We start from the raw sequence: 15,551 nt of genomic DNA, 5'->3' as shown, positions 1-15,551 counted from the left end.
TAGTTTCACACCCCTCATACATTCCTGTCCATAATGTGTAGCTGAGCTCTGGTGAATTTGTTCTGTTAGCCTCCTATGTGTCAGAGGAACTACAAAGCACAGCAGAGTATAACTGAACTCGCTGCTGTGAGCTCTGATCTCATTGTTCGTGGTGACTTCATATAGACAAGTGTCTATCTGAGCACTTACACTGAGCATACAGAAATGCTGCGTGTAACTGACTCGTCAGATCTTACAGGTGCAATGCTGAGAGTGAGCACTGAAGATCTTATGAGCACCTTGGAAGCACTGAGCTGGCCAGGGCCATAATGGCAGCTCCTGTGCTGAGTCGTGTAGCTCAGTCTCTCGCTCTGTTGGGGATTTCAGTGTAGTGGTAGTACACCTCTTACGTCAGAGAACAAGAAGTGACCTAATTTGGAAGGAAGCTCTCTAGCCTCCAACTGACAGCTTTTCTACTCTTAGTTTATTTGTAATTTATTTTTTTGGTGGTAGGATATACAGTTACTCATTATTCTCTTCCTAGTAACGTCTGAAGTGCTAAGACTCAGCAGGACTTTCCTCCCTCTACTTTAGGCTCTTTTTTTTTTTAACCAGGCCTGCAGAAGTTAGGCTGACACACATTTTTATTGTCTTTTGAGATGATGGGACAATCTGGCTTCCTCTTCTCTAGGTTTTTATCTGCTTTAATGTGATCAGTGACTCATAGGAAGATGCATTATAAGCCTATGTCAACTTCCTTCAAACAGGTCTTGCATAACCCACTTGCTGAAGGACTCAGGGAAGCAAGAGACTCCAAGGGACTGCAAGTAGGTTCATCTGTTACACAGCAGCTTTGTTCTCAGTTTACCACTCAAAAATTAAAATGGAGTGGGAATGTGTGGATCAACAGAACTTCCACAATATGCTCAAGTGTTTCTTAACCCTGCTGTACACCTCTGTATTTTTCTTCAGGCAAATAAGCGTTCTCCATGTTTAGAGATCTTTGTTTTCAGTTCTTAGATCCTTACGATGGTGATTCAGAAGACACATCCACTCACTCTGATTGTAGCTTGAGTTCTCTAAACAGTATAGAAGTTGCACCGTGGATGAGCAGTGCTCCAAAAGCAATGGCTTTGGAGGATGCTGATCCTTCAGGGAATGGAGAGTCCTTCCCTCAACCTCTGGACTGGCTCTGCTCAAAAACTAAAATCAGTGATGTTCACAGCCAGAGAGTAAATGATGGTAAATCTCCCCTCAAACTTCCTAGCCAGCAGACGGATTTCTCAAGAAGCCTGCTGCAATCCTCTAAGCTGAGGAGAGACACAGAAGCACTTTCCTCCACGTGGCTGCCTGACCCTTCCTTACTGGTGGGTGTTAATCCTTCAGCCCCTGCTCATCTCCTTGCAAGTGCAGGTGATAGTTCTCCACAACCCCTGCTAGCAGATGACTGTGATGGTACCACTTCCAGACAACCACTTATTAAAAGAAAAGGGATCAGCATTTCAGAGAGCGCTGGTGAAAAACTAAGAAGAAAGAAAATCCGGGCCATTTGATTTAAGGTATGAATTAAGTAGTTGGATGAAGTGTTTCATTCTAGAAGTCAACCAGTTTCTTTTCCAGACAGCACCTGAACAAGCTTCAGATGATGATACAAAATGCACTGTGTGCTGCAGGCACTGAGATCCATCTTAAAAAGGATGGAACCAACTAAACAAGCTTCTGTGGCAATGTAAATGAGAATTAGATGATGAGCTTTTGCCAGACTCAGCTGAGATTGATGCCTGTGTGCTACTTCAGTGTCTGTGCACCAGATTCCTGTGTGCTGTGTCTGGAAACATCTGTTCAGCTTTGGAAGTATTACAAGGGTATGTTGAGGAAGGAAGGAAGAATGGCTGAATTGCAATTGATTTTACATAGCTATTGCTCTTCATTTTTCCCATCTGCTGTATGATAGGAGGGAAGTAGCTGTATGGTGAATGAGCCTCCAGGTTTGGCTATGCACTGTATTGCACTGAGCTGAATTGTGTGTATCTGAAAGCATTTTTTTTTTCCTTTTATCACAGCAAAGTTGATTTATGCTGTTAACATACTTGTCCCTACCTCTCTGAATATTGCTTTAGGTATATATTGTATATATTGTCAGTATGCCTGCCAGTTTAGAACTTACAGTGCAAAGCTGAACCCATTAACTGGAAGTAATCTTCCTTGGCAAGAACCATGACTTATATTGCTGCAGAAGTGCTGGATGCAGATGGGAGGTCAGGCAGCAAGAATTCTCTGATTTCTCTCCTTGATGATAACCTTTCTGTATTTTCCTTTCCATATAAATGGACTATATCCACAGAAGTGTAATTGTCTGAAATATGTTGGTACCAACTAGCTGTGAAAGCATTCATTCTGCATGACTGGCACAGAATAACATACAAATTTTCTTAAAAAATACTAATAAAGGTGGAAAACCCCTTGCAAGCTAGAAGCTTAGTAGTATTTTTACCATTCCACTAACCTCTGCATGGTAACTTTTCATATGTATCTCTGACAGCTTCTTGGCCCAAAGAAAAATGAAACGGGAGCCTTCAGCCACCATAAAAGCAGCTTAAGAGGAATGCCTCTTTTTTTCTGCTAGCATCCCCCACAGGAATGTTTTCGTTAAGACAACACAGCTTCTGAATGCAGCCCAGCAGTGTTGTAAAACCAGCTTACTTAACCAAGAGCCAGTTTAAAAGTAATTCACTTGTTATCAGACATAGCAGTAGATGTCATCAGTCTTAGTGCATTAGAGACTTGTCTTTCAGTGGTCTTGTTTCTATGCTTTAGTTACAGACTTAGCTGAGGGAGTCCTGTGAAGATCAGCACTATGCCTGAATGCCAGCTTATTGTTATTCTCTGGAAAGACTGTAGATACAATTCTCTAGCTGAAAGTCACCATAATAATTCCAGGCAGTCAGGAAATCTTGGTATAGGTTTTATTTCCTGTAATACTACCAGCAAATCTGCTTGTCAGTAACCATCTAAAAATCTCATTCCATATTCCTTCAAACAAATCTAGCCCAGCAGCTTTCAAATTACCACTCCCCCTTCTTCCAATTTAACTTCACACAAAACCACCTGACAACCTAACCACATCAACTACAACATCTAGGTGAGGAATACACAGAAGAGTGACACTTATTACAGTATTGCCAATTTGTAAGCTTTTCACTCAGTGCAGAGAACCGCAACACCGCGTTCGTAGAAACTACGTGGATCTTCCTTGGTAGCGATTTCAAAATCAACCGTGAAAATCAGATCAGCACGAGTGAAGTTCAGGTAAACGGGTAATGTCACCTGGGGAGAAACACGAATACAGAAGAGTTATGCAAGGTAGCTGGAGAGGGGAAGAAGTTCCTGTACCACTTAGTGGTATTTATATGATGGGAATTCAGTCAATATTCAGCATATGAGACCAGTACACAGGTATAACAAATTACCTGTAAAGGATAGCTTTCTTTATATAAATAAGTTTAGGTTTATTATCTTCTGGACACTTCCTGCTTCTTATCTAACTAGACAGGAAAGACCAAGCCCAGTGCTGGGTCTGTCTGTGGTTAGTCTAGAATTTTCCTACCCTGATACTGACAGCAGTAGTAAAGAAACAATTCTATCTGTGGTGCAGAAAAAAAGGTATCCATGGTGCTTTAGCACAGTAATTCTAGTTGGACAGTTACAGGAGTACATAATTACAAGATATTTTTTTAAAAATTATTTTAATCAATACTTACAACATTTGCTTTTTTATCAGCATTTGTCTGCTTGATCCAACGAAGCTGTGTAATAGGTAATACAGTTGAAATAGCATTTGAAAGTGACAGCTTGTTGTTGCTGCATGTAGCTCCTTGAAGCTTCAGGCCTGTAAATTGAGATGCACTTTAGAGTTCTAAGAGCTTTCTTACATCTAAGGAAAGAAAGTCTCCCACTGTACTGTTTAAGGGCTGTGATGTTACTTCATCAAGGTCTGCAAGAATGTGTTTTAAACTAGGGCCGTGCTGGTTCTCTGCTTTGTCCATTAAGAGAGCAGAAAGTATTTCATGCCCCAAACAGAGAAGTCATGACAGATACTCTATGTAATATTGCTTAAACATAAACTGACCTGAGTTTTGATGTTTATTACCATGATAAAATATATTATCAATAGGAAAGTATTTAACAACTTCAGAAAGCGTCCTTTAATTCTTGTAGTGATATGACTTTCTCATGGGACGCCCATTTAAAACCAGCACTTTCTGGAAGTATTGTAGAACAGAGACCCCTCTTTCTAGAGTGAGTTTTACCTGTGACTCCAAAACTGCACGCATCCAGCACAGCATTCTGTGTGGTTGTAACATTGACCTCAAGGCAGAGCTCCTCAAGGGACCAGCTGTTTGCCTGCGCAACATACTGCCGTGTAGCAGTAATGTATGCCTCTGGTACAAACAGGCCACCGAGGCACACGTGGATGTTCTAATGGAGAAGGGAAGAGGAAAAAGAATAGCAATTATTATAGCTATTACTTCATCAATCTAAATCAATGACAAAATCTTCCTGCTGCTGGAACACCGTGTAACTGCATTTTTTTCCTTTAAGTCTATGTTGTCTGTCACTGTAAAAATTCTATTTTCCCCTCTGATCTACGTGTTAGCCTGCTGACTTCAATATTTTGGTATCAGCAGATACTTAACAGCATTTACAAGCACAATTAGGAAAAACTGATTGAAGCTATTTTTCCTGAGGAACTTCTAAGGAGTCTTGATAGGAAGACTCCATAAAGTAGTTATGCACCTAAATCCAGATATGATCTCTAGCTGATACAAGCATGAAGTACCTTTAGTTCTTTTGCTCCGCCAGAGGCAGCTGCCTGGGAAATATTCTGCAGCTGTTTGATGCGTTCACTGAAGTCAGACACCCACTGAATCACAGTCATTCCAGCTGGCACTGTGTAATGAGACCAGCTGCGAGGCAAGATACCTATGGAAAATGTGATTAAAATTAAGATTTGTACACTATTTTCCCACTATCATTTTTTCTTCCTCTTCCAATAACCATTTAAGGCTTGGATCAGGACACAAATGTCTATTATAATGCTTCTTAAGAAGTAAAAGCATTTATTTAAGAGGGCCTCTAGGTCTAGTACTTAAAATGCCGTCCAGTTACAGAAATCATTCAAAAGGAACTTCAGTTACACACATCTATATACTCTAATAACTGATCTGTATGTTTTCTTGAAGATTTGAGTTCCATAAAAAGAATTGGTCAAGTTACCGTGCTTTACCTAATGTTTTTGTTCAAAACAGGTATTGGAGTGGTACTTCAACAACAGATCTTCAGTTATTATTAGAAATGCAAGTTTACCTACAGGCTTGAAAAGAGAAGCTTAGAAAAATCAAGAAATTGCTAGAAGATGTGATTAACAGTGATGTTACTCACTTTGTGCTATAAAACTTTGTTCCATCGCCGTTTAGAGACTGAAACAATCTAGTAGCATTAGAAATTAAGCTGCTAATATAAACTATCTGAAAAAGTCTAAAGTTACTGACCCCAACTTGAAATCTCAAATTAAACTGATTGCACTTCTATGCTTGACTCAGAAGGGATTGCCTGTCCCAAAGGGTAAAGCCAATCCTGATTTTCCTGCAGTTTCTTTTTTAAGCTGCTGAGTTTAACAGCCTCTAACTTACAGAGTGCAAGAGGCAAACAGAGCCCAGAGAGATACCAGTTTTAATTACCATACCTTTCACCAGTTCATTTATGAGTGTACGCAGGTAGTTGGTTTGTTTCTTTTTCCCTTCACACACTTGAACCACATCTGCAAGGTCCTGACGCACATCCTGAAGCAGCTTAGCTCCCATTTTCACCTCTCTCTCAAAGAACCGGAACAAAGGATCCTGATCAGCAGAACATTTGAAGAAAATTGTAGATCAACGTTTGATGTCCTTGCTTGAAAACTGCTAGTAAAAGACTTCTTGTTGAGCAACAAATGCAGACTGTGTGCTGCAGCTCCTTCAAATCATTTCAGGATTGCTTTTGATTAGCAACAAAAGGTTCTCACCTGCTGTCCCACAGTTAAGCCTTCTGAAGCAATTAGGCAGTCATGGACATCTTAAACTGAGGAGCTTATTCCAGAGTTAAAGCTTAGGTTAACTACTGTCCAGACCCCAAGAGTTTCCCTCTGAAATGTGTGCTATCGCTCAGCAGAAGCTGCTGCCTTATATTCCTTTACTATCACTGAACTTCAATGTTAATTTGCGTGCACTAGCTGTAAAGGCAGTATGATAAGTAGCAGCCAGGGTGCTACTTTATCACAAAGAAGCTTCGGAAGCAGTTCCTGTGATTTAAAGAATTCCCTAAAAACACGGAGCCAACTTCCAAGAGCATTTCAAGAAACTCAGTGGGTCATGATATAGCTGAGGCAGTTGGAATCAGCACCAACACAAATTCTGCTGTCCCACAGAACAGCTTAATTGGTGGTGCTTGAAATCACAATGCACTTTCTCCAATACATCAGAACTTGTGCAGCTCCTCTGTTCACATTAAACAAAACTTAATTCTTACCTTAATGTTTTCCACGGTTCGCTTCAGATGATTTAGAGTTTGTGGGATAAGGTGAAGCCAGTTAGAAGCTGTGGTATGCAGTGTCCTCATCCAGGCTGGGCGACCATCTGATGTAGAATCAGTTCTTGTCTTCTTCTCAGTTTCTGCATAAGCCAGATCATCTTCATCCTCCAGCATCTGCATTTTCAGCATTTTACTGATCATATCTATGCCTAAAACACAGAAAAGGTATGCTGTTAGTCAGAAAAGAATCAGCATTGAGACAAAAACATCCTACTACATGCAAGAACCACGGCTTATCTCTCCCCCAGCTCAAGACCTAAGATTCAGAACTGTCTAGCTGCATGGGGTTCTGGGGCTGAGAATAAAGCTTTCTAGAACTATGGGAACTTGACATCTGGAAGGTTGCATGTAACCAGCTTCTGAATTCACACAAGCCTCTTGGCAGTGTCTAGAATGCTGAAGCACTTACCTTGCACAAGTTAAATCAACTGTGTTGAGAAAGGGGGGAAAGCTAACGTTTTGTTCTTCATCAGGACTTCGGTTTCCCATCTGCTTTTCAGTTAAACTGTTGGCCTTCTAATCTACATAAGTCATTGCTAAAGTTCTGTTTTTACCTTGTGTGGTGAGAAGAACTTTTTCTGCATTATTTGGCAGGCCTAGCCATGATGGTGTTTGAGTATCTGGCAGCATCTCAACCCACTGGACAAATTCTTCACGTCTGCAAGTAAGAATTTTGGTTAGAAGGCCTTCTCTTATTAGAATAGCAAGGTAATTATTTGTCCAAGACAAATGTTTACACAGCTGAACACCAGCACAGAGATACAGATGAGAGTTAAGTTTTAGTTTAAGAAATGCACGCAGAAATCTGGATAGGGAAAATGATACCTGATCCCATCTGGCATCTGAATATCTTTGTGTCCATCAACTTTGCAAGCCAGTTTGAATTCACTGTCAAAACTCAGAGTGGTAAACAGACGTTCCAAGAAAGTGTTTAACAAACGCTGATCAAATTCATTATCGATGCGGCCTCCATAGATAGATTGTGCCATCAGGGTCTTTAAGGCGGACCAGGGGATTTTATCAGGTGAAATGTTCTGGCGGCCCTGTAAGAAAAACACACTGCAATTAGCAGGAAACCATCCTCCTCACCTCTCCTCTGATAGAGGAATCATACTCAGCAACTAAGTTAAATTGCCAGCAGATTATTTAAACCTACTCGTCTAAGTACTAGCTAAGTAGAAGTTTCTAGAAGAGACTACATGACTGAAGAAGTTAAGTGATCTAAATAATACCTATGCCTAGGGTGTAAGACTACTTGCCTTTGCTGTGTCATCCAGCCAAGTATCTACTGTGTCACAGGCAGATCTCAGATCAGATTCTCCAAATTCATACTTCTTGGACCAACCCAGTGGAGCATAGCGCAAACGCTCTTGGATAATGGCATGGAACCAGGCAAGCAGGAAATATAAACGAGCACGTTCATTTGGAGACTAGGATGTAGAAGGGGAAAAACAGACAGCTTTATTACCCAAGTGAACTGATAAAGAAAAAGCCTGCTAAAAGGCTAGAAAATTGAACATTTAGTACTAGATTGCTACCAAAACTGAGTATGTTCTGTCAACAGATGGAGCAACTACTTTACTTCTGAATAAACGACATTCTACATACATCTTAGAAGCTGAGGTTTTGCCAGTTTTCTAAAGTACAATTCTAATAAGTGCATTCTGGCATTTCCCTTTCACCCACAGAAGGCACAGCCTTACCTTGCACATTCTAGATACTGGAATGCTGCTGAAAGTCCTCAGCATGTTTGCCTTTACGCCAGGAGGAGGTTCAAACACAAAGATTCGGCCAGCACGTAACAAATTCACTGGCACCTAGAAGAGAAAAGATCAACAAGCTCAAATCCAACTCCTTCAGCCTTCATTACATTACATCCCTCTAATAGCATAAGTGTTAGATTCAAAACCTCGTTCTGAGCACACTCAGTGAGTCCTGCCTTTCTTTGGGAAGGTGGAGTCATCAGTAGAAGGAATTATATGAAATTTTCAGGTAGAATTAAATTACTGAAACCAAATCCTGCCAGCATGTATTTTCCTTTTGATAAGGGAGAGAGGCAATCATGAGAAATCCTTCCTTGGGTAGCATTCTTGGTTCTTCAAGCCAGTTACAGAATCACAGAATCACAGAATTGTAGGGGTTGGAAGGGACCTCTAGAGATCATCGAGACCAACCCCCCTGCCAAAGCAGGTTCCCTACACCAGGTCGCACAGGTAGGCATCCAGGTGAGACTTGAATATCTCCAGAGGAGACTCCATAACCTCCCTGGGCAGCCTGTTCCAGTGCTCTGTCACCCTCACCGTAAAGAAATTCTTACGCACATTCATGCGAAATTTCCTATGCTGCAGCTTATGTCTGTTTCCCCTCGTCCTGTCTCCACGTACCACTGAAAAGAGACTGGCCTCACCACTCTGCCCTCCACACCTCAGATATTTATAAACCTGGATCAGATCCCCTCTCAGTTGTCTTTTCTCAAGGCTAAACAGACCCAGTTCACTTAGCCTTTCTTCACAGGGGAGATGCTCCAGGCCCTTCGCCATCTTTGTGGCCCTCCGCTGGACTCTTTCCAAGAGATCCCTGTCTTTTTGTACTGGGGAGCCCAGAACTGGACACAGTACTCCAGATGAGGCCTTACCAGGGCAGAGTAGAGGGGGAGGATCACCTCCCTCGACCTGCTGGACACGCTCTTCTTAATGCACCCCAGAATGCCATTGGCCTTCTTGGCCACGAGGGCACACTGCTGGCTCATGGCCAACCTGTCGTCCACCGGGACGCCCAGGTCCCTCTCTGCAGAGCTCCTCTCCAGCAGCTCATCCCCCAGCCTGTATTGGTGCATGCAATTATTCCTCCCTAGGTGTAAGACCCTACACTTGCTTTTGTTGAACCTCATCCGGTTTCTTACTGCCCAGCTCTCCAGCCTGTCCAGGTCTCACTGAATGGCAGCACAGCCTTCAGGCGTGTCAGCCAATCCTCCCAACTTCGTATCATCAGCAAACTTGCTGAGGGTGGCCACTATCCCCTCATCAAGGTCATTGATGAAGATGTTGAACAAGACCGGACCCAGCACAGACCCCTGGGGGACACCACTGGTTACAGGTCTCCACCAACACTCTACCAAAGCATCAAATTTCAGATTGGCATTACCTTTGGATTGATCTCCATGGTAAGGAAGAGTCTGAAGCAAGCATGGGGTTGCAGGGAGTGCAACTTCTTTTCCAGCTGCATGAGCCAGCCAGGAGCCAAGTGAACATTCTTCAACATTACCCACCTGTGAAGTTTTGAAACAGAAGGAGTGTTTTTTAGTGTACAGCTCAAGGATCCTGGTTACTATCACATGAGCAATAGAATCTGGTATCAATGCTACAGGTTTTCCTCCATTATTTAAACCCTTCTATTATATAGAATCAGTTACTACTGTAAATGGGCTATCTATCCAGTTCTGCAGCTACAACCTACCTCTTCTCCTGAAAATACTTAAGTTGAACAGCTGTGCATAAATTATAATAAATTTCAGCTCAGAAGATCCAATCTTTTATTCACAGTTTTATCTATTCAAGCAATAGATGATTTCTCTCCTACTCCAACCTCCCTGTCAGGTGGCATTCTAGCTGAAAAACAGATAGAACGTACCTTCCAGATTTCACTGCTGTGTTTATTGCTTTATCTGCTTGGTTGAATCCTTCAGCAGAACCTGGAAGACAGAAAGTTGCTAAAGCTCTTACTGCTAACGATTTTATTTATGCTTAGATAATGAAAAATGTTAAGTTCTTACCAATAGCAATAGAAGTAATCTGTGTATTCTGCTCAGCTGCGAGGTCTTCAACGTGACCACTGGCATCATAACCAGGCACTGAACACATCAGCACAGGAGTATTAGGTTTCACCTGTTGTACAATAATTTGAAGTAAGATGAAGCAGTCACTGCGTGAACACAAATGCATGAAGCTCAGTCTTTCCTCCCTCTGGCCAGCTAAAGTCATTACGTTATCCTCATTTTCCTTCCAACAAATAGGCAAACAATCCATTCTTCAGACCACAGGCAGAAGGGTACGAGAAGAAACATTCTGTGAACAACTTTACTTGCTATGGAACTCACATGAAGCGACAGAGAGCATTACCTCAGGATGTTATCCTTTCACAAGCAGGAAACTTACCTCTGTATCTACAATGTGTGTCAGATCTAAAGGCTGCTCCATAATAGACATGAAAGACTCTCCAAGATTTGTTGAAACAAATGTATGTGCCATTGCCAATAAGCGATCTGGACGGAAGGCCTGGATCAGAAGCAAGCGATGAATGGCCTGTCCAATAGGAGCTGGAGAGGGGAAACAGAATTAGAGGGACAGTAAGAAATTCAACCCTCAGCACCTTCTTTTCAGTCTTCCATTCTCTTTTTCCTATCTCACTCCAAACACTAAATATTTACAGACATCTCTGTAAGATCTACTGCAACATATGAATGGAGTGCTTATACTCAGTGTTCACCTTAATGGTAAGGAGAAATGTACCAGCTTCAGCTGATTTGTCTTTTGTGACATTTTAACTACTTCCTCAATTTCTCATGCTTCAAGCCTTTTAAAAGCCTACTTGATAAAATCCTTCTACAGAACCGCTACCTGTTCACAAAAGCTATGCTTCAGAATTGCCATGATGTGATTTTAATCCTTCAGGGACAACAGATCTCTTCCCATTATCTCCCTCATTCAATAATCCGCTGCTCCGCAGGACTTCCAAGTATTTATTATATACTTGTCCAGCATGGATAGGATAGGTAACGTAAAGTTGCTTCAGTTAATGGTGAAGCAGCCTTACAGTATCTAGTAAGCTTAGAAACCTTAGCATACAACATTGCTTAAAGATATGAGTCTTGCATAACCACAGATGGCAAGCACTTCCTAGCACTACCTTTTAGGTAGGGGAGTAACTGAGGGGCACTGGTTACTTCCAGAGATGCAAACAACACTGAATAAATTAGCTCTCACATCTACTGTAGCAAGAATTCAGACTTTATGCTTAGCTGCAACTGCAGGAGAAAACATTTGAGTAGAGCAAACCTAACCTCAGAAAATACATCAAACTTGGAGCTTTTTAGACTACTGTGCTTCCTAGAAGTCAAAGTGTAGATCACAGAACAGGGAGCAGGAACAAAGTATAGTAACAACTGCCTACAACCGCTGCCAACAAAAGTGGTGTTTTTTGTCTTTATTAAGAACAAACCAAGTTTCTTCCGCAGTCTTAAGTTTGTGATTTTCCCATTCCAGCTGTATTTTAGGATTATTTTAAAATCTCTTCAGTTCTACTTACACTGAAGTCAGTACAGTAGGACTGGTGTGGGCAATAGTGCAACTTGACTTACTTGCAGGTTTTTCCTCAGTCCAAAGGTATGGTACAGTCTGCTCTGGAGAACTGCTATCCAGCCAGATACAGAATTGCTGTATTGAAAGAAAAGGCAAAGTATTTACAGAAATGGCAAAGAAACGGAGTTTCACAGCACTAAAAGTGTGCTGCATGGTCTAGGTCCTCTTCATGATGTAAGAGGACTCCAATTTCAGCCTTTAAATATAGAATTTAATGTACTGCAGTATTCAGCTGCTTATAGACTTAGGATAAGAAACAAAAGACAGTTATGGTAAAGTTAAACTTGACAGAGGTCAAGCTCTACTAGCCCTTCATTTGAAAAATCCCCTGTAGATTTTTTTGAAATTTTATTAAGTAGTTAAGTGTTTGATTAACATAATGTACAACTTGAAAGATTTCTCCTATTTAACGCTCCTGTCCTATCACTGATCTTTAGAATAAAAACCTCATGTACTAAACAAAAAATCCACATCTAAAACTCACATTATGCTCTATGTGTTACACTGTCTTAGGTGTGTTCGATTATTTCACTGATATCTCCTAATATCTGACTGCGTTCAGCATACCTGATTCTGCAGCTCTGTATCAAACCCTAGCCCAAAGCACGCAGTATTTTACCCTTCTAAATCTCAGTGATGAACAATGCTGGTATTTACAAATGCAATGTCATAGCTCGAATACAAATGAACTAAATCCATTAATTTACACAAAGACCACAGTACACTAGGAGAACTTACTTGTAGCATGAAACTCTTATAAATCAGAAAGCTAAAAAGCTTAGCCAAGTAGTTGTGTGCAGGAAAACAACCCAGCCAACACTTACCTCATCAGCTTGAACTTTGGAAACAAGGTCCTTGAAGGCAGGAAGGCAGCTCAGCCTCATCATTGCTTCTGTCTGCTCTACAGTCAAACCATTGATTTTGGGGAGAGATGCAGTGTTCAGTACAATCTCCTTTCCTCTCAAGAAATGCTGGAATTCTGCATCATATGTAGGCTCCCTAATGTTAAGGGAAAGAAAACTTTAGCTCAATGCTGTTTTCAAAACATCCCTCCCTTTTTCAACTGAAGTGAGGTAAGAAAACATTTACCCAATAGTGCCTTTCAGTTTAATCCGGGCCAACAACATAGCAAATGTTATATGATCCTGATGCAGCATCCCACGTGCTACTCTATTGAAAGCCACCTATTCAGAAAAGAGTGAAGTTAGTGGCATCAGGAGCCCTGAACTCCGACCTTCCAAAAATTATTAGTGTATCTACTCAGTAAAATACTGAACCTGGAAGAGATCCTTTGTGATAACTGAGAGACGATGAGTATGGTCTGTGATTCCCTTCAGATTTGGGTTCTCATACAAGACATTGTGATAGATGTCCAAGAAGAACTGGAGAGAGTACTGGTACAGGAAATGTATCTGAAACACAAAGAGTTTGGTTTTCTCTCTAGAATCCTGCTGGTTTTGTCAGTCAATGGCTTATGCCTACAAAACTGTAACACTGCAGCTGAGCAGAACCAAATTAGCTTTGAATGGTAATTAGATGAGGTTTCTGCTAGGAAGAGCTCATCCTACCTGCTTCAGTGACTCCATAGTAAAGTAGATACTGCTGCACGCTGTAGAAAGGGGTAAATACTGCTGCGAAACAGTCTCCACTTCCTGCATGACTATATCAGTCTCCTCTACTTTTCTAGTAACCTCTGCTGCTTCCTTCTTCAGGTTCTCAAGAGTAGTAATGATGGTGTCATCATCCAGGATACGTCCCTTCACTTCATTAAGAGCCTGTAGTAGGGATTTTTCTAACTGACGCAAGCGCAGCTGAAATTCACCTTAATTAGAAGAAAAATTAGGTTACACACTGCATAGGTGTGGCAGTTTTTAAGGATTAAATTTTGCCACTGGCCATACAAAAAAAGCAAGGCCATCAACTATAAAAGTATTTCATTGTGTATGTCTACAGCTTAACTTAAACCACTGTATTCTTTGAGAACAAGAGGAAGTTACTCTAATTTTGGTAACCATACCCTGAAGCTTGAGGAGGTCTGAGCGTTTTTCATCAACGTCTGGTCTTTCAGCTTTCAGGACTTCATTCAGGCACTGGCTCTGTAAGCTGCTGCGAGTTACTGTAAAGTTCACAAATGTAACACGAGAGCAGAGGTCTGGTGGGAATTCAACCTATCACAGAAAACATGAAAAACTTTCTCAGCTCACTGATGCATCATTTATACCAACAGGAGAGCTCTGAGTTTTGCTTACTGTTGGATCTCTGGTGGAGAGGAAGATAACAAAGGACGGTGACAAATCAATATCTTGGTCTCCCAAAGTAATCAGAACTCTGCCTCCAGTTCTTCGGACTTCACGATTCAGAACAGGATTCAGAACTGGATCATAGCTCTCCACATCCTAAAAGCAGAGATGCATTACACAAACTGTTACTTACACATATCCCTAGCTAAACTCCTGATCCAACTAAGGCTAATGCTCTGGTAGCATTCAATTTACAGCTAGTTTGGAACAGACATCACATTCAGGTTTCCATTTGTAGCTGAGCTACACAAGCTCAGAGTTTTTGCTACTACTATACAAGGCCTCAAATAGATGAGTATTGTTAAATGGTCTAGCTGCATCAGTTTAAACGCATAACAGGTCCTATTCTAAGCACACAAGTAATAGCTGCTGATCTCATCTCTGAGCTAACATGTTTTCCCAGTTCTATGCTAGGAAAGAAAATCTCAGAAGTGAAAGCCAATCACTACTGGCATTTCTTCCGCCATTCAGAACAGATTAATTCTGCATAGCCAGGCATATTAACCATTAATAACTATGACTAGAGACAGCATATGGGATGAAGGAAATAGGCTGCAAGTCTACAGAGTACGAAAAGATCATGTGAAAATAAAAGCATCTGACCTTAAAAAGGTAGAAAAAGGAAATGGCTTCTCGTGACTGCTTATCTCACTTTTCTCACCACTAATACTTCACATACTGCTCTGTACTGATTAAATAATACCTTGAAAATTAGATTACTTGCATCTTACTAAAAGAAAGACTGCAAACTCTTCAGTAAACAGGGAAGAATTCAAGAATTGTAAGCCGTTTCTATAAGATCACGGTACTAACCTGAACCAGGAGCGGGTTACCAAATCTCAAGGCACTTTCCAAGTTCTTCCTGAAAGCATCATCCAAGAAACTAGTTCGAGTTATCTTACGGTCTTTGTATTCATTCATGATAAACTCTGTAGCTTGCCCAGAGGGATCAATGATCAGTGGATACCTAAGTTAACAAGAAAACACTTTCATTATTTGAGTTCTGATCCAGACAACCTCCAAGCAGATTTTATGAATTCAGATGCTTTGAAAGAGTTACTGTGAATTCTCTGATGGGTACAAAAGCCTGCCTCCTGTGAGAACACTTCTAGAATTCTGAATATAGGAGTTAAATACCTATTAAAACGCTTGAGCATGATGGCATTCTCAGTGCACAGGTCATCTGCAGGTAGAGAACTTGCTTGCCAGCGAAGTCGCTCATCTGCATTGGAAAGGTACTCTGTCCTTGCAATGTCTGTACGGAACTGCAAGAAGCACAGACCGT

The 15,551-nt window shown here is 41.2% G+C and overlaps 2 protein-coding genes across 4 annotated transcripts in view; one reads left to right on the top strand and one right to left on the bottom strand.

Annotated features, from left to right (window-relative positions):
- LOC104911241 overlaps positions 1 to 2,373 on the top strand; it is a 6,852-nt gene extending 4,479 nt beyond the window's left edge. For all 3 annotated transcript variants that reach the window (XM_010711924.3, XM_010711922.3, XM_019615887.2), the window contains exons 5-6: positions 747 to 806; positions 993 to 2,373. In XM_010711924.3, coding sequence (XP_010710226.1) covers positions 747 to 806; positions 993 to 1,532 — 600 coding nt within the window. In that variant the 3' untranslated portion in view covers positions 1,533 to 2,373. The remainder of the gene's footprint in view (positions 1 to 746; positions 807 to 992) is intronic.
- A 558-nt stretch (positions 2,374 to 2,931) lies between these two features.
- Positions 2,932 to 15,551, bottom strand: part of DYNC1H1 (dynein cytoplasmic 1 heavy chain 1) — a gene marked incomplete at its 5' end in the record, with an annotated part of 41,438 nt that continues 28,818 nt past the window's right edge. The window contains 23 exons of the mRNA XM_031553686.1: positions 2,932 to 3,306; positions 3,741 to 3,868; positions 4,290 to 4,458; positions 4,820 to 4,962; positions 5,726 to 5,879; positions 6,547 to 6,758; positions 7,164 to 7,267; positions 7,435 to 7,652; positions 7,869 to 8,039; positions 8,313 to 8,426; positions 9,754 to 9,877; positions 10,240 to 10,300; positions 10,382 to 10,493; positions 10,764 to 10,924; positions 11,966 to 12,041; positions 12,791 to 12,965; positions 13,056 to 13,150; positions 13,244 to 13,378; positions 13,535 to 13,788; positions 13,984 to 14,134; positions 14,216 to 14,362; positions 15,080 to 15,233; positions 15,404 to 15,531. Of these exons, the coding sequence (XP_031409546.1) occupies positions 3,178 to 3,306; positions 3,741 to 3,868; positions 4,290 to 4,458; positions 4,820 to 4,962; positions 5,726 to 5,879; positions 6,547 to 6,758; positions 7,164 to 7,267; positions 7,435 to 7,652; positions 7,869 to 8,039; positions 8,313 to 8,426; positions 9,754 to 9,877; positions 10,240 to 10,300; positions 10,382 to 10,493; positions 10,764 to 10,924; positions 11,966 to 12,041; positions 12,791 to 12,965; positions 13,056 to 13,150; positions 13,244 to 13,378; positions 13,535 to 13,788; positions 13,984 to 14,134; positions 14,216 to 14,362; positions 15,080 to 15,233; positions 15,404 to 15,531 (3,315 nt within the window). The remainder of the gene's footprint in view (positions 3,307 to 3,740; positions 3,869 to 4,289; positions 4,459 to 4,819; positions 4,963 to 5,725; positions 5,880 to 6,546; positions 6,759 to 7,163; positions 7,268 to 7,434; positions 7,653 to 7,868; positions 8,040 to 8,312; positions 8,427 to 9,753; positions 9,878 to 10,239; positions 10,301 to 10,381; positions 10,494 to 10,763; positions 10,925 to 11,965; positions 12,042 to 12,790; positions 12,966 to 13,055; positions 13,151 to 13,243; positions 13,379 to 13,534; positions 13,789 to 13,983; positions 14,135 to 14,215; positions 14,363 to 15,079; positions 15,234 to 15,403; positions 15,532 to 15,551) is intronic.

This window comes from Meleagris gallopavo, chromosome 5, assembly GCF_000146605.3.
Source record: "Meleagris gallopavo isolate NT-WF06-2002-E0010 breed Aviagen turkey brand Nicholas breeding stock chromosome 5, Turkey_5.1, whole genome shotgun sequence".
Taxonomy (NCBI): Eukaryota; Metazoa; Chordata; class Aves; order Galliformes; family Phasianidae; genus Meleagris; species Meleagris gallopavo.
Note: the sequence above shows the minus strand (reverse complement) of the source record. Positions and strands in the feature narration are given on the sequence as shown.